The sequence below is a fragment of the Fukomys damarensis genome, unplaced genomic scaffold (assembly GCF_012274545.1).
Source record: "Fukomys damarensis isolate Sample0158 unplaced genomic scaffold, DMR_v1.0_HiC HiC_scaffold_8, whole genome shotgun sequence".
Classification (NCBI taxonomy): domain Eukaryota; kingdom Metazoa; phylum Chordata; class Mammalia; order Rodentia; family Bathyergidae; genus Fukomys; species Fukomys damarensis.
In genome coordinates, this window is record NW_022900920.1 from 23,516,185 (window position 1) to 23,534,179 (window position 17,995).

Here is a 17,995-nt window from a genome sequence, read left to right on the forward strand (position 1 = left end):
AGTGAATCTGTTATTTGTGTACAAGAAGCTTTTGATTTTTGAGTGTTTACCTTGTATCCAACTACGCTACTGAATCTGTCAATTAAGTCTAGAAGTCTTTTGGCAAAGTATTTTGGGCTTTCTATGCATAGTATCATATCATCAGCAAATAATGACAGTTTAACTTTTTCCTTCCCTATTTTTATGGCTTTTTTTTTCCTCATTGAGTTTATTGGTACATTTTAGGTATACAGTACAGTTACATTCATTATTGGGATCTTGTACCTTTACATGACAGGTCTTGGTTCTCATTTTTTTCCCCTTGTCCCTGCCCTCCCTTCACCTCCTCCTCCCCCCCTTTACAAATATTTCATTTCCATTTTTTCATTTTCTCATATTTTTTCTTTTCCCTTATTAGCTTTCCCCTACCCTTCCCACTTTCCCTACACCTTTAGCCCCTTTCTTCCTATTTCACATTGTCCATTATATCATTAGGATCTTATGTATTATTATAGTTTATTCATGCCAGAGAAACTATTCAGTATTTACACATGTGTGACTTATTTATTTCACTTAGGAGTATATCCTCATTATGTATCCATTTTCCTATGGATGAATCTAATTTCTCATTCTTTATGGCTGAGTAATATTCCATTTTATAGAAAAACCACATTTTCTTTATCCAGTTTCCAGTTTTTTATGGCTTTTCTTTCTCTTGTCTAATTGCTGTGGCTAATGTTTCCAAAACTATATTGAACAGGAGTTGTTATAGTGGACATCCTTGTCTTGTTCCTGATTGTAGCATGAAGGTTTTTAGTTTTTGACCATTTAATATAATGTTGGCTGTTGATTTTTCATAATCTATGCCTTTGTCAAGTTGAGATAAAGACCATCTATTCAAATTTTCTGCAGGATTTTTATCATGAATGGTGTTGAATTTTGTTAAATGCTTTTTCTGCCTCTATTGAGATGATCATATGGTTTTTGTCCTTGACTCTGTTAATATAGTGTATTACATTTATTGATTTATGCATGTTGAACCATCCTTGCATCCCTGGGATGAATCCCACTTGGTCAGGGTGTATGATCTTCTTGATGACTCTCTGTATTTTGTTTGTCCGTATCTTATTGAGGATTTTTGCATCTGTGTTCATCAGAGAGATTGGCCAGTAGTTCTGTATTTTATTTGGATCTTTCCCTGGTTTTGGAATCAAAGTAACACTTGCTTCCAGGAATGAACTTGGAAGTATTACTTCCCTTTCAATTTCATTAAAAAGTTTAAAGAGTAGTGGCAATAATTCTTCTCTAAATGTCTTATAGAATTCAGCAGTGAAGCCATTGGGGCCTGGGCTTTTCTTTGTTGGTAAATTTTTAATTACATTTTCAATTTCATTATTTCTTTGCCACCAATATCCTATATTGAAGAGCCTGCTCTGCTATAGCTCCTGAAGGAGCAGTCCATGGCATCCTGAGAAGATTCTTCCTGACTGCAGCTGGCCCAGCCAGGAGCTAATAAGTGACCCAGGTCATGTCACTCAAATATTCTCTCCTTGGTATTTACACAAGATGATTCTCGGCTGCTAGTGTGTCAGTGAAAAGAGTGTCAAGTCTGGAATCTGCACCTTGTCAGCCAAAGCCATGTGCAGGAGTACAAAGTAGGCCTGGTCAGGACCGTCCATGTGTAGGAAGGAGCATAAAATGAACACCCAGAGAGCTGCAGAAACAGCCACCCCAGGGGGCGTCCAGGTAGATGATGACTCCCTATCTGCTGCCAAGGAGGCTGTGCTTCCTGCATTATGTCTCAGAAGCTGTTCCTGGAACTAGGTAGAATGAGCTTCTTCTTCCCCATAATCTGCCTCCCCTGGGCCCACATCATTAGAAGGCTAAGCCAGCCATAGCAAGACAGATGGACTCCTAGTCCAGTGCTCCTTCTGCACTATCTCAACACATCATTTTCCCATATCTACACAAGATTGTGGATGTGACACAGTGCCCATTAAGGACTTGGGTCTGTCAGAAGATCTCCAAGTAGAGATGATCACTTGATACCTGCAAACAAACCAGAGACACTTGGCCAAGGCAGGGGCCAGAGCCAGCACAGGGAGCAGAGGAGCCTTTGTCTGTGGCCTGGCAGAGCTTCCTGTTCTAGGCTGGGACTCACACTGCAAACCCTGACATCAGGTGGTTCCCAGAAAAGAGCGAGACTCCAGCCTCGGATGGCCAAATTCCATGTATTATTTCCCTGCTAGGAAACAAATAGTTTGGCAAGCAAAGTCACTTGGGCACTTCCCACCCTGGATGAGAAAGCTGAGACCCATTCATTCTGTGGCTCGCCATGGGGATCAATGAGATTAACTTTTCCACTGGATCATTATTTTGCCACTTGTTTATCTGGGACCCTCAAGAAAAGATAAACCTCCTCAAAAATAGTAACAGTAATAAAAGCTGTAGCACTAGGCCCCTCTTATACATTCTCTTTAGTATCTTAAACAACCATGGAAATGAGGCAATATGGCTCCATTTTACAGATAATTAGACTGAGGCTTGGAGGGTTAGTAGATATTTTCCCTGAAGTCATATGGCTGGTAAGTGTTAGAGTTGGTAATCCATTCCACTCTGCCACTAGCAAAAACTGGCACATAGCAAGTCCCTCTCCTATTCTCTGGATCCTTTGTCTAAATCCCTTCATTTATTCTTTACAATCCTATAGTGATAATTCTGCTAATTCATGGATAAGGATGCTAAAACACAAACAGGTCAAGTAGTTTATCCAAATGATTGGTAGAGAAGAGATTTGAGCTCTTCTCCTCAAATCTCAAAACAAGAACTGACTGTGGGATCAAGCCACCACTGGGATCACACAACCACAGATCAGAAACACCATGGCCAGTGCCCATTTTCCATCCACTTGAACTGAAGAGCAGCCAATATCTGGTCATGGCATTTTCCTGGACAGCAGACTGGGACTGCACACAGGAGGGACCCACACTAGAGGAGCAGGGAACAATGCAGGACTGCACAGGGGGAGAACTTGAGCTGAATGTGGTAACCACAGAGACTCTGCTGGTCTCACAGGGAGCTTGGAGCTAACAGGACCCTCAATATTGTTCTGCAAATGGGCAGAGGACCATGGTTTTGTACCCATATAGGCCATCACTGCATACAGGATGTCCCAAGGACACTCCCTTTGGCTGAGGGCCATTCTAGGCTGGGAACCTCCAGCAGCCAACTCTGTCAGTAGCTAAATGAATAAACATTTGAAGCCTCAGGAAGGACTTGGGGGTACAGCATGGTGCCCACTATAGCAGCCTTCAGAAAGAGGATGCACAAGCACACACAGGCAGACACACACACACGCATGCACACGCGCACACACACACACACACACACACACACACACACACACACTCCCATCTCTGTCCTACCCAAGGGTCTGCAGTCAGTCGTCTGGGTCCCCTGCCAACTGTGACACTGGGAAGGAGACCTGCCCAGTCTTGGAAGCTTCACAGAGTTGAAAGCAACTGACTATTTTATTTTCTCCATCTGTCTAGAAAGGCCTAGAAGATGAAGTAATTATCCTTTCTGACTCACTAGAGTGGCATAAAGTGGCCCACTGGCCTCAATGCCTCACATATCTCAATTTGCACGAAACTCCCCTGTCCTCTGTCCTAATAATAACCATCAGACAACATCTAGTTTCAGAACCAGGTAACACAGCCTTTTGATCCTAAACAGAGCATGTCACAAAAGTAACACAAGTTGTTGTAGAAGTGTTTCTTCTCTACCAAAACCAAGAATTTACATCTGAAGGAAAGCACTCAGATATCCTCTGAAGGGGGCAGGATTGAATTCCCCGGAACTCTAGCTGTTCTAAGGGCTAAAGTAGGACTACAGGAAAGCATGAGTCCCCAGTCTTGCCATGGCTTCGGCTGGCCTCAGCAACCATCATGGTGGATTATGTTGTTACTTAACTTTCTTATAGATGGTTGCCTAATTCACCCAACTGTGTATAGATTTTTTTTAAACATCCATTTTCCCTCATAAACAAGAACATAATTTTCACCACTGAACCACTCAAAATCTTAACCCAAGCTACCTCATTTGCATTTTCCCCCGACAGTTTTTCATTTCTTTAATTGGGCAATTTTGAGCACTGAGCTGGCCACCGGCTGTGCTGGGTGATAGCACTTACTCCAAAGCCATACTGTCCTCTTCTCCCATTTCCAGAATAAAGGAAGGTTTAATGACCTCAGGCCACCTCCAGGTTAAAAGAACGTTAAAAGATTTGGGGCTAAGTCTGGTGGGTCAGAACATGACACAAAGTAAGAGTGGAAGCCTCTTATCCCCTTCTCATTTTTAGCATCTCAAAGAATTGCTGCAAATATTGAGGCTCTTCAATTTCCACAGTGCTTTCTTAGTGGAGTTCTGAGGGCTCTCGAGAAGGTCTTAGAAACAGAGAAAAGAGGACAAAAGAAAAATCTGTAATGGGCTGGGGATGCAGCTCAGCGGCAGAGCAGTTGCCTCCCATTTATGAGGCCCTAGGTTTAATCACCAGTATGGGGGTTGGGGGGACAGAAGGACCGAGGGAAGGGAGACATTAGTAAGAGATCTACTAAAAAAGTCCTTCAGGTATCCCCCACATTGTATCTTCTCCTAACTCTCTCCTTCATTTAAATATTTCATTTTACAAAAAGAAGCAACTTGGACCCACCATGCATAGGTCCAACTTGATCCATTTTCCTGCTGACTACGATGGTAAATTAACACAAGTGCATTCATCATAAGCAGCACATATGGAAAATGTACAATCTCATAGCTGTAAACCTTCATAAGGAACTCTCTACTTGTTCACATTTTTCTTTGTTTGGTTTTTGTTGTTTGTTTGACTGGTACTGGTTTTGTTATTATTATTACTTTGGTTGCTATTAGTTTTACTCTACATAGTCCTTGAAGAATCTTTCTGCAGAGCAAGATCTCCTGACTTGCTGCCACTATACCATTCAAGATCAAAGAGGAAAGGCAGGATTAAAAGAATAGAACTGCTGTTTCTTTGTAAGAATTTCTGGATGTTAACCATCTCTGACCATGTGTCAACTCTTTCCAACTTCATTCATCAATAGAATCTCATGAAACCTCACGGATTCCCTGGCCTATAATCTTCTTTTGTTTCTGTAATGAGATGAAGGGAAATAACTTCCACTGAAATAAGTTCCAATTAATTATGCCTCTGAGTAAATCTTTTGGATCAGGATAAGTGGCTCGCAGTCAGAAATCCCAGGTCTCCTGGAATACATGTGTGCACACTTGCTTTTTGTTTCTTGTTTCTTGTTGGGAAGTAAGGGAAGTCAGGCAATATTTAAAAACTCAATAATTGATTGCAGTTAAGTATTTTGGAGGATGATCCAAGATTTGGAAGATGAGGTTGATATGCCTTCATGCTTTCTGGAAATGCCCATTGGCCAGAAGGAACTGGACTCATATCTCCCACTATATTTAAATCCTCCATAAAAATAATCAGAAACTGTTTCCAAAAAGACTTCAGGTGGTCAGTATGGGAGTTGAGTAGAGGCCAGGAAATAGAGAGAGTAACTGCATTAAGACAGAAATTTTTATTTAAAGCAAATGAAGTTTTTATTGTAAGTTTGGATTTTTGCAAGGGAGAGGCTAATGATTATTTTAAAGATATTTTGATGGCTTTGGACAAAAGTTTCTACGAGTTTATAAACTGCAGTATCATTGGCCATGAAGTAAGGATGTGAAATTTACAGACATTACAGACATTTCATATACAGATTATATATAAAACCTGGACACAGAGGGAAAGGAGGGGAGGGGCGGTTGGATTCAGCCAGTTGAGGGATAATTCTCAACCAAAGAGAGGTCAGAAGAGAGAGAAAGGAGTCATGGGGAATATTATCACTTCAAAGAAAAATGGACAAGAAGAGATAACGGGAGAGGTAACAGACACATCAGCCATCCTGTATTGAGCATTTAGTATGTGGTGGGCACAGAACTAAGAACTTCTCAAATATAGCTATTGATTGACTTGTTCGCAGACAGTGAAATTGAGGCTTCAGGTCAATTATTATTCAACAAAGGAGTGGGCTTTAAAGTCAGGCCAGTCTGTCTCCATAGTACAAGCTACTGAGCTGGAATACAGACTAAGGGAAATTGTGCAGGGACTTGCAGAAGAAGACCAATGAGAACAGAGGAGACAAAAGTTTCAACAACAAGGAAACAGTCTTTGGTTTATGATACGTAAGAGGGTGGGAGGGTAAAAACTGAAGGGTCAGCATTGAATCTGATAACTATGAGGTCACTTCAGGAGAGTCATTAGTGACGTCACGGGTGTGTTTGCTTTTTCTTTTCCCCAGACTTAGCACAAGTTCAAGCACTGAGTAAATTTCTGTTTAGGAAAAGTATCACTGTAGAATAGCAAATACAGTAAAAGGTCAGATAGTAAATATAGATAGATAGAGATAGATAGGTCACCTCTTGCTGTTCAGGTGATACTTTAAATTGTTATGAGATATCCAGTCTCCATTGTAACTACTCAACACTGCCACAGCAGAGCAAGAGGCAACCACAGAACAGATTTAAATGAATGGGAATGGCTGTGCTCCAATAAAACTCTATTTAAAGAACAGATAATGGGCTAACTGGACCCACTGACTGTAGTTTGCCAAACTCTCATCTAGAATAATATCTGGCAGATAGCAAATGTTCTTTAGTTAAGATTTAGCTGTATGATTAACTTTTGACTTTGTGATTTGACTTCTAAGGTTTTATCTTCAATAAATATCAAGGTTGTTCTCAAAGCTTTGCTAGATGGATGTGCATTGTTTCACCATTTGTAATAGAGAAGAATAGAAGCCACCAAAACAAATCATGGTTAAGTAAATTGTGTCATGTCCACTTAATATAAAATAATGTAGAAGAATATTTAATGATAACAGCATTATGTTCCTTACATATTGTTAAGTATACAAAACAGGCTTCAAAGCAATAAAATTTCATTAAATGTGTATATTATATAAGATACAGTAAAACCTTGGTCTGTGCACATAATTAATTCCAGAAACATGCTTGTAATGCAGAGCACTTGTATATCAAAGCAAATTTCCCCATAAGAAATAATGGACACTCAGATGATACGTCCCGCAACCTAAAAACATTCATATAAAAATGATTACAACACTATAACACAAAATAATAACGAAAATATGAAAAATGAACAAATTAACCTGCACTTACCTTTGAAACCTTCATGGAAAATGTGAGGGAGACAGGAGAGAGGAGGGCTATTGTGTAGGAGGACTTTCATTACCACTAATGGAATCTCTACTTCTATTGGCTCAATGAAATCTCCTTTTAGTGCAACTTTAGCAAGGAACCTATCCAATGACACTTGCTTTTGCCTCCTTTTGAGGATTTCACAGAAGTGTGATGCTACATTGCTGTTAAACAGATTCATCACTCATGCTGCTACAGCCTTATTCAGGTGGTGTTTTCTACAAAATTTTGCACTGTTTCTCACATTTTACACATCTCCCTAATCTCATTTGAAGTGAGGGGTTCCGCTGCCTTTTCTCTTTCTCCTCTGCAGACAGGATCACCTCTTGCTGCTGAGAGATGATCTCCCACAATCCTGCAGCAAGTGAGAGAGAACCATTGGCTCAGTTGCCATTGTGTGACATTTAGTATTACATATTACTTATATTGCCAAACAGTGTTCATTTATCGAGTTAAAATTTATTTAAGATGTTTTCTCATCTTGCAGAACACTTGCAGAACAAGTCTCTCAGTCCCAGGTTTTACTGCATATGTTTTCCTATCTGTATACAAAGACAATGAGAGTAGGCTGGCAAGATAAATATCAAAATATTATCAGTAATTTTTATTGTTCATTTCCATATTTGCTAAACTCAACAAATAGCTATTGACAGAGAAAAAAGTTCTCAAAATCACCTATAGACAACACGATTTTCAGTTATTTCATATACAAGCCTCCCTAACCCTGAAAACTTTCCAAGAGATCCATAGACTCTTAGAATACCACACAACTGGGAAAGTGACAAGATTCAACACCGATGCAATTACAGCATATCAGGTGCTTTCTATGGGTCTCGCTAAGATGCACAAGAACGAAGATACTGCTGTTAGCAAGCAGCTTATGACATATGGAAGAGGCAAAACGCATACAGAAATAGCTGCTGTGCAGATCAGTCTAACAGAGTCCCTTGAGAGAGGTGTACAATGTCATGGGAGGAAGGGATTGGGGTTAGGACAGTACTGGAAGAATCCAAGATTAATCTCACCCCCACTATGTTCCAAGAACCATAGCCCATTTATTCTTCTCAACAACCCCCTAAAGATGTTCTTTTTTTGGTGCTTAAAGATGAAGAAATGGGGGCTGGGGATTTGGCTCAGCGGTTCCACCGCCTACCTTGCAATCACAAGGTCGCAATTTCAATCCCTGCTACCAAAAAGAAGAAGGCCACAGGACAAGCAGCAGTGGAGGCAAGGAAGACCTCCTTCCCAGTTCTAGGGAGCTCTAGAGTTCTCATTTTTCTCCTCCACACCAGTGTCTTACATGGTGAAGAATGGATCACCACCTTCTGGAAATAAATGTTCTCCTCTCAAAAGCATGATATGATCCAAGATTTTAAAAAAGTGATGTCAACCTCCTTCTAACACATGGAAGCCTCGGCTAAGTCGTGCAGCAAGACACTTAGGAGAGCAGTCTCCACCCACACTTGACAACCGAGCCATCCTTCTCACTTAGCATCTGCTTGTCTTCCTGTAGCTAGGGCCTCTCTACCCAGTGCAGCCTTCACTCTGAGTGGAAAAGGCCAAATGGGTAAAGCAGCTCAACAGAGGAGAGATGGTGGACCCTGAAGGATGAGGAAGACTTTAACAAGTGTGGGTGAGGGGACAGGGTCTTAGTGTCCTTTGCGGGAAGGCAGTGAGCCACCACGGCAGTACTTAGAATGGTCCAGCCAGACTGTGCTGCTCCCTAAATGAGGCTCCCACCACTGGATTCAAGTGCCAGGTGTGAGGATTCACGCACGTGCTTCTCCCTGCAGCTGTGCTGATGCTGAAACACAGGAGACCATGAAAAGAGCACAAGTGACAGTCACACCGGTGACAAGTTAATTTCCCCAATGGGGACTGGAGTCCACATGGCCCAAACAGGCACATGATTTGCCTAATTTTCCCTCAAGGGACATGTCTTTCCTCCTCAAGAAAGCCACTCAGGAGTTCTCACTCTCACGTGTACACAACCGTGGATAATGTCTTCCCATGATCTTTCCTCAGCATTGGCCTTTGGATGTTCATTTAAGCTAAACTGCTGACAGCTTTGCCCGGGTCCCTGGAGGCTGGTCCACCCGACAGGCAGGGTCTCCTCCTCCTGCAGATAGAAACCTTCTAAGTGTCTGAGAGAAGGGTAGCAGAGGGGGCCACGAGCTGGCAGGCTTGCCCTCTAGCAGTTCTCCATGGGCACAGATATGGACTGCCAAGGACCAGGGCACCCACTAGACAGTATCAGGACACTGCACCAACAGGGACACACTACGAGTGCTGCTCATGCCCTTGGGAGTCAGCCCCAGGTTTGAATCCTGCCATTGGCCTCTGCTAGCTAGGGGACTTCTGACAAGGAATACAGCCTCTTCCAGGTCCAGATCCCTAGCCATAAATGGGAGAAGCATGAATGGAGATGACTATAAATGCCTAGAACCAAGCTGGGACCACAATAGGCCTGATGATGGCTACGATGGTGGTGAGAGCTTCTAGGACTGTGGGAGAGAATAAACACACATGAAGCCCCTCAGCGAAATTGGATTCTCCAAACCTCTCATGCCGACTGGAGAAGAGGTCTGGGAGGCAGCCACAGTACCAGCTCAAGCACGAAAAGACTTGGAGGAGGAGGATGTGTGTGTTGAAATAGGAGCATGATGGAGAAGGGAGGAGGGAGAAAGGAACCATGGCAGCAGTGGCCCAGGGACCAGCTGAGAGGTCGAAGGACATATGACCTTTCACAGGAGAGATGTCCTGACTATATCCACGAGGGTGGGAGAGCAGGGTGGGACAACTGTGACAGGGACGGAAGACCAAGTGGAAAAGCTCTGTCCAATGCCACAGGAGGCAGAGACATCAAGGCACCTGGGCTCAGATGCAGGAGATGAAAGCTGTCATTGGAAGCAATCCATCAGAACACCAGGCCCCTGTGTAGGTGACATGGAGGGAAGGAGGTAGGACATCCCAGGGTGAGGGCAGCCAAGAGTCCAAACCACAATGGATCTCACCTGAAAATAGCAGGGAGCATCAGGAACTGGCAGGCACCCAACCTAAGTGCCCCACATCCTGCCTGGATCGTGGCCTGTTTCCAGTATTCCCTTCTCAAGGCCAAGGGAGCCATCAGGCCTGAGCTGGGGGACCAGGCTGGCCTTATGCACAATGACTTAATCTTTACAATATTGGATGAATGCATTGCTTGTGTCATAAAAAATTAATTTGAAAAACAACAACTAAGAAATCAAACTTCCCAGCTTTCTAAAAGAGAATTCCTCTTAGGGATTTCTTTTTTATTTTTATGCAGAACTTTTTGAAGATTAGCCAAATGAAACACCAACATCTCGGGAAGAATTTCTTTCTGAGGCCTGAAAGCTGCCTGAACACACTTCCTTGCTGGCCTGGGTGGAAAGGAGAGGAGACTTTCAGTGAATGTTTGCTGAACCTTGGCAAACCAAGAGGCAAAGCTGATGGTCACATCTGTTAGCTCAGGATTTACCAACTGCTTCTCTGAGCCTCACTCCTCCCAAACTGCCCCTTCAAGAACCACCTTCCCTTCATGGAACTGTTCTCCCAGGCTAGGGGTGGAGCCCAACAGTGTAACATCTGGCTGGCATGCACAAGGCCATAGGTTAGAGTCCCAATATTGCAAAAAAATAGAAGAAAAGGAAGAAATTGAACTCCCTCCTTCTGTGGATGCTGCCAAGTTGCACCTCTAAAGTGGCAAGTTTGCTGCCGAAGATGAAATTTCATGGTGCTATAGACCTTGGCATCTGATGGAGGCAGGGATGCTCCCAAGCCAGACCCTCAAAAACAAGTTAGAGCCCCATTTTACATGCTTGCCCCTCACTGCCTCGTCAAAGGTCCTTCCTGTCCCCTATCATCATTGGGAGAAAAAAAAGGCAGAAGGCTGTGCTGGCTGGGCAGCGATCAGCATCTCGAAGGCACTGAGGGAGAGGAAAATATGCAGCATTAATATTTAATGCCCCCTTTCCATTTTCCCCTAATAAGCCCGGTGCTATGGCAGGCAGAGCTGATTTATTTTGTCAGCAGTGGAAATATTTCAAGTGTGATGCATGTCACTGGGTCACACACAGCCCATCACACAAAAACACACACTGCTGAAGCGTCCAAGGGAAGAATCTTCTGGACTTGATCTCAGAGATCTGGGGCTTTGGGACATCTTGCAAACAGCCTGAGATTTCAGTAAGAGCCGGTCAGTCGCAGGGGAGGTAGCGGTGTGGAGCCAGGGTCTGCCCCTAGTTGAGGCGAGACCCTATGGCAGAAAGAGGAAAGGCTTTGGAGTCATGTGGCAAAAAGCATATGTACCCCACCGTACACGCCTCAGCCCTTGCCTGTTTCTTTGGCACAGATGACTTCCTGTTGCAAACTCTTTGTCTCAGAGTCTCTCAGGCTCCCCGAGTTTGTCCTCCCGGTTTAGCGGGATAGGCTAGAGGAGTCGGGGAGTTAGGGCTTCCAGAAATAGCCCTGAATCAGTACCAGATGAAGCTGGTGGGTCCATACAGCAGCTTCTCTGCTCCTCTCAGTAGGGCCCTAGACTGAACCCCACACAGCCCCAGTGGGCCTAGACCCCAGTGGCTCGCAGGTACGTCCTGCTCATTACCACACTTGGTTCCAGCCTCCTGCTGCTCCCCACCTTCACTCCCTCCCTGGTTCCTCCTGAGTCACCCAAATAAGCTTGCCCTTGATGCAGTGAGGGTCTTCTGGACAAACCTCTCCATCCCTGACTTTCTTGCATGTGAAAATGGTGAGAGCAGCACCATCCTGCTGCTAGTTTTGAGAGCCAAATAAAATAATGCACAGAGTGGTCCACAACGCAAGACGCACTCATGGCCAGGGAGAATGTTTGTTTCTCATAAGGCGGCCACCAAGCCCTGATATTTGTCTGTAAAATAAGAAGTCCTTGCACTGTCCCTATATGGGTATTAATGTAACCCCACTCTAGTAGCAGCCTTAACATTCCCCCTGCTCCTGGAGGGTGAGGATCCTGCTGAGAACAAGAGAAATGGAGCAAGTGCTAAAAGGGTGATGGGAGAAAGAACGCCTATTCCAAGTCAAGTGATCTGGCTGGGTCGAAGGTTGGATGGTGGCCCCTAACAGATATATCCATACCCTAATCCCATGCTTGAAAATGTTACCTGATTTGGAATGTCTTTGCAGATTTAATTAAGTTAAAGTACTCAGGTTGAGATCATCTTGGAGTAACCAGTGGGCTTTAAATTCAATGACTTGGTTCTTCTAAGAAAGGAGTAAGTAGAGACAGAAGACTAGAAATGGGAGAAAGTCATCTGGAGATAGACACTGAGGCTCAGACGATGCCACCGCAAGCCATGGGATGCCTGGAGCCATCCGCAGCTGCAGGAGGCAAGGAAAGATCCTCCCCTAAAGTTTTTGCAGGGAACGTGGTTCAGCCAATATCGGGATTTCACATTTCCAGTCTCCAGAAAAGTGACAGGATTAACTCTGCTGTTCTAGTGCACCCCAGCCATTCCACCAGCTCTGCTTACTGCCACACTAGATAAGGCCCAGAACTGGTAACTGTCTCTCCAGCTTATAGCCCAAACTCAGTTACACGGTCCTGGATGACTTGTGGGCCATGGAAGCCCAGCAGGCCAGGCAACAGGAGAGCATTCCTGGCCCCAAGTAGTTTCTGCTGAACTCATGGAATTGTCAGCCAAGACTGGATAGCCAGAGCAAGCTAAAACCTCACCCCAGGATGAGTCCTGGTAAGCAGGTCGATGCAGACCACTCCCGGCTCTGGTCACTCAGGTCCTCATTGGGCCCCTCCTGCCTCCATAGCAGCAGTAAGTTAGGACTGCCGGGAGTCGGCTTTTGAAAAACACAGTGTTGCTTTCACACCTCAGTAATTCTGACTTAATTGGTCTGTGGTGGGGCTCATCCTTCAGAGCTTCTTAAAAGCCCCTGGGATGATTCCAAAGTACAGCCTGAGCGGAGACTATCTCCTAAGTGGTCTTACATGTCATGATGTCTGGCAGTATGTATCTTCGTCATTTTCTCACTGCTGGGACAAAAGCGTCCATAAGTTAAGGAAGGAAAGGTTTATTTCACCTCACAGTTTGTAGAGGTTTCAGCTCATAGTCAGCTGGCTCCAAGGCTGAATGGCCTGGAGGGCATTACAGAGAGAAACAGTTCATGGCAAGCACGCAAAAGACAGCAGCAAAGCAAGCAGCAGCAGTAGGAGAAGTAGAAGCAACAGAAGCACCAAAGTAATAAAGCAACTTTTTTCTGTCCCTTTATATTCCATCCAGGCTATCTGCCTTGGGCATGGTACCAGCCACACTCAGGGTGGGGCACCCTTAATCCCAGCATCACACACCCTAATCCAGCCACCTCTGAAACTCCCCACCTATGACCACATCAGGCTTTTGGGTGTCATCTAGATACAAGCTGTACCAGTGTGTTTTGTTGTTTTTATTTTATTACTCTACTTTTCTTCCAACCCCTACCCAACCCCCTGGATTTTTGCAGTACTGGGGATTGAACCCAGGGCCTTTACACTGAGCTACACCCCAAGCCCCATGTGTCTGTCTGTCTGTTTGCTTGCTTTCCTTGAGACAGCTCTCACTAAGTTGCCCAGGATGCTGGAATCAAACTGAGTCCTGTATCACCCTCCCTGCAAGCACTGGGATTGCGGTCAAGCACCACCACATCTAAATAGTGGTTTTTCAGAAAGAACTTTCTGGTAGATTACTTAATTTGATCTTCTAGGAGTGGGGATGGGTTAACATTATTGCCTCCATTTCTTTTGAGAAGGAAACCAAGTCCCTGGGTATTGAAATCGAAGATGCTCATGTTACCAATTATCCAGTCCACAGCCAGGACACCAGTGTTGGTCTATCGTGTCAAGTCTGGTGTCCCCAAACATGAACTCACTCCTTATAAGACAAGTAGCTAAGAAAATGTATCACCCTTTCTTAACAAGGCTTTAGTGAACCCTGAATTCACAAATAAAATTATTGTGTTCTTTTATCTTCAAATCCCTCACATCTAAAGAGAGGTTTGTCCCACCTGACCCTTTGCCTATGAGGTCACTGTACCTATCAAGCACTTGACATGCTGCCTGGGGCCTGCAGTCTTTGCAGGAACTCACAAAGGTCCTCAAAAGCTTAAACATCATTGATTCCAAAATACTAAGAGTATAAAGTAAAAATAAGTAAAGGCTTTATTAATATATATGAATGTCATTTATTAATATATACGAATGTCATTATACTTATTAAATTTAGTATGCATTAACATTTTACAGCATTTGAATGAAATTTGCTAGTTAGGTTTTCTTGCTTTGCCATGCACTACTAACTGCAAAACCTGAGAAGCCATGGCTAATTACAAAATAAATGAGTTACTTAGAGCCCTATAATTTCAAAAGCAAAATCATAAAGACTCTGTGAAGTTTTTTTAAAGCAAAAAATAAATTTTGCTATAATGTTGGTGCTTTTAATATTTCTGACATGATGTGAGATGGGCTGATCAAAACTAGAAAATGCCCAAGGCTACAGGAGAACTCAAAATGGCCCTAGTTATCCAGAAGGCCATGGTGCTCATCACCCCCATCCCAGCCATCGTACCCAGGCCTGCTGGGAACAGGACCAGATGGCCACGCCCACCGGCCCTGACTTCCCTAACCCTGTGCAGCAGCTTTGGGGACCACCCCAGCTCTGCCGGAGCAACAGAAAAAGTCTGTGGACAAAACTAAGGACTTCCTTGTCTCTTCACCATAATTGAAGGAAAACTCCATTGAGCGTTGACTTTTTTCTGTTTTACGAACAAGCTAAGTTCTTAAAGTCTTTTTTACTATGCAGCAATCTTCAATTTGTTCTGCTCATTTGCTCCTTGCACTTCCCAGAACAGCTTTCCCGTGTTCCTCCCTGCCTACACTTAACTGGACAAATTGGCCTCTTACCCAGACGTGGGACCTCTCTGCCTGTGTTTGCTTTTTTCTCCTCTTTGGAAACAAACATCCTCTTCTCTCTTCCTGTTTGTCCTCTCTCCTTCTCCTTCTTCTAGCCATTCCTATCACACTCATCCTCTAAAGCAGACAGACTGGTGGACACCAGGAATACAAAACCAAAAGACCCACGTGAAGTGAGCAAAGTAGCCTCGGGGAGGGAGGATGAGGAGCCTGGATGCGTCAACAAATACAGTAGCAGAATTCAAAGTTATGTCTATATATTCAAGTCAACTTGTGGGTGTCTAGAGACAAAAACAAAGAGAAAAGTCAAATCTCTTACTTGAAGAAGCCTTCAAAACCATCCTTGGACTCATTTCTTGCCCAGGGATGTGACGTCATTCTGATTCTGTGTTGTTCAGAGCTGAGGACTTGATGTGGGGAGAAACTGAGGAGAGAAAGCAGGAAATGTTACTCTCTGAAATACTTGTGCCAAAACAAACAAACAAACAAACAAAATGAAATAAAATAAAATTTAAAAAGTGAACGGAAAGCAAGAGGGCCGGGGATTAACTCAGTGATTCTGGTGCCTGCCTTGCAAGAACAAGGACCCGAGTTCGATCCCCAGTGCCAAAAATAAATAAATAAATAAATAAATAAATAAACTGCAATACTTGTGTGAGGACCCTAGTCATTATCTCGGGTTGGGGTGAGAGGATGATTTTAGGATGCTACTCATTATATCTAGTATATTGATCCACTTAAATTCCTTCAACTACTTGGACTAAGGAAATATTTGTCTTTCCACAGTGAGCTGGCATCAGTGAAAGTAAAGTAATTCACCAGCTTTTCCTTTTTTTCCATCAGCTTCCAGAAAGCACAGAGATAAATTCCATGCCTATTAATAAGCAGGGGTTATCTCATCCTCAGTCTCTGGAGGGAGGTATCATTCATGATAAAAACAGTTGACCTTTGAATCCCTAGTATGGACCAGCCCACTGGTTATCTTTGTAGGGGGAAAAAAACACTTTGGGGAAATTTAGTGATGAACTATTAGGTCCACAAGGTCAGAGACTATATCTGTCTTATTTATAAAGTAATATTATAAAGTATGGAAGTTTAACTAAAGGATTGGTGCTCAACAAACATTAGTTACATGACGCCTGGAGGTGCGGCTCAGTGGTGCACTGCTTGCCTTAGCATGCGCAAGGCCCTAGGTTTAATCTGCTGTATCAAGAAAAAAATGTCACATGAATACATGAATGAGACAAAATGAAGATATATAAATTGTTTTAATGTATACTTACCTGAAGTTTCTTCTTACCTCTGATCATTGCATACCCCCTCCCGCCCAGTTACAGCAGATATACCGTTCTCCAGCACACTTATCATGTAACATCTCATCTCTCTCCTCTGCTGCTACCATTAGACCTTGCTCCAAATCTTTCCAAGTTTCTCTTTTTCCTTTACAATCCAGGGTGTGGATACCCATTATGTGTGGGTCTATCCTATATTCCTGCTCTCAGGGAACTGACTCTCCTGAAGTTTACACATTCTGTCTCCCCTAACACAGGGCGATTCAAAATTCAGACTTGATCCTTTGGTTTGTAACTCAAGAATGGCCGGCCACCGGTGTTCCTTTGGGAGACTGTAGGTAGACACTGGGGGACACACGGTACCTGGATCAAGCAAAAAACATGCAAGTCTGGAGTTTCTGGGGTCATTCTCTCCAACAGAGAGAAATGCCACGCCATAAAGCCAACACAGGGAATGCAGATCAAGAAGTGGGGCTGGGGAGCCTTTGAACACCTCCATCGAGGCATCATGACTCTATCCAGTTCTGTCAGCTGATTTCTTTCTTTTCTTGCTAGAAGTAGAAAGACTTGGGCAACTTTAGGAGTCCTGACAGAGGAAATCATGAGTCAATTTCTAACTCATTTCTCTGATCTTCAAAAAGGTTCCCACAAGTTACTATCCTGGATTGGACCTCAGGGTTAATCTTTAGTGATCTTGCTTCCTCAGCTCTCAGACTGAAGGACCGTTCTCTGATGTTCTTCAAAATTTCCACTGACCATATATTGAACAAAAAGATTTCCAGAATATTAATGTAACTCCTACTCTTCATTAAGAAAAATACTGAAAATCCAATAGAAAAACTGACAAAATCTTTGAACAGGTACTTAGATAGTACACACAAAAAGCCAATAAACATAAGGAAAGAGTTTTCAACATTAGTAGTCATCAAGGAAGCACACACACACACACACACACACAAAAAAAAATCACAACAAAATACCATACATTCCTGTTAGAATAAACAAATGAAAAAGAGCAGTTGAGCTTAACCACAGACCAATATGCAAGCCTACAATGATGATGATGAAGCCCTCATCTATAGTGCTCTCACCTTGAACTTGCAGAGAGATCAATAATTCCTGGTCAGTCCCCTGTTCATAAAGATGGGTCTACTAATGACACACTAGGGCCTCACATCATTATCAGATTGCCATGGCTATTTCTAAATATTTAGCCTCATATTCTGCATTTACTTCACTGTGAAATGCTTACCATCCATGGTTGGTGAGACCTGTGGGCCATACTTTGAGTAGCAGTGTCTATAACTATTGCTGCCACAATTCAGTTCTTCAGAGCAGGAAAATTTGGTAGCAGATTCCTTTAGAGCAGGAAAATTTGCAGCATGAAAGTTTTGCCAGGTTTAATTTAGAGGGGAGGGCTGCGTGCCAACCAAGGGATTTCCTACTTTAAATCAACAAATAGAGAAAAGATCCATTA

The 17,995-nt window shown here is 43.3% G+C and overlaps 1 protein-coding gene across 12 annotated transcripts in view; it reads right to left on the reverse strand.

The window, feature by feature from the left end:
* Positions 1–15,587: 15,587 nt before the first annotated feature.
* Tcf7l2 (transcription factor 7 like 2) overlaps positions 15,588–17,995 on the reverse strand; it is a 263,597-nt gene continuing 261,189 nt past the window's right edge. For all 12 annotated transcript variants that reach the window (XM_019209019.2, XM_019209018.2, XM_019209017.2 and 9 more), the window contains one exon: positions 15,588–15,650. In XM_019209019.2, coding sequence (XP_019064564.1) covers positions 15,601–15,650 — 50 coding nt within the window. In that variant the 3' untranslated portion in view covers positions 15,588–15,600. The remainder of the gene's footprint in view (positions 15,651–17,995) is intronic.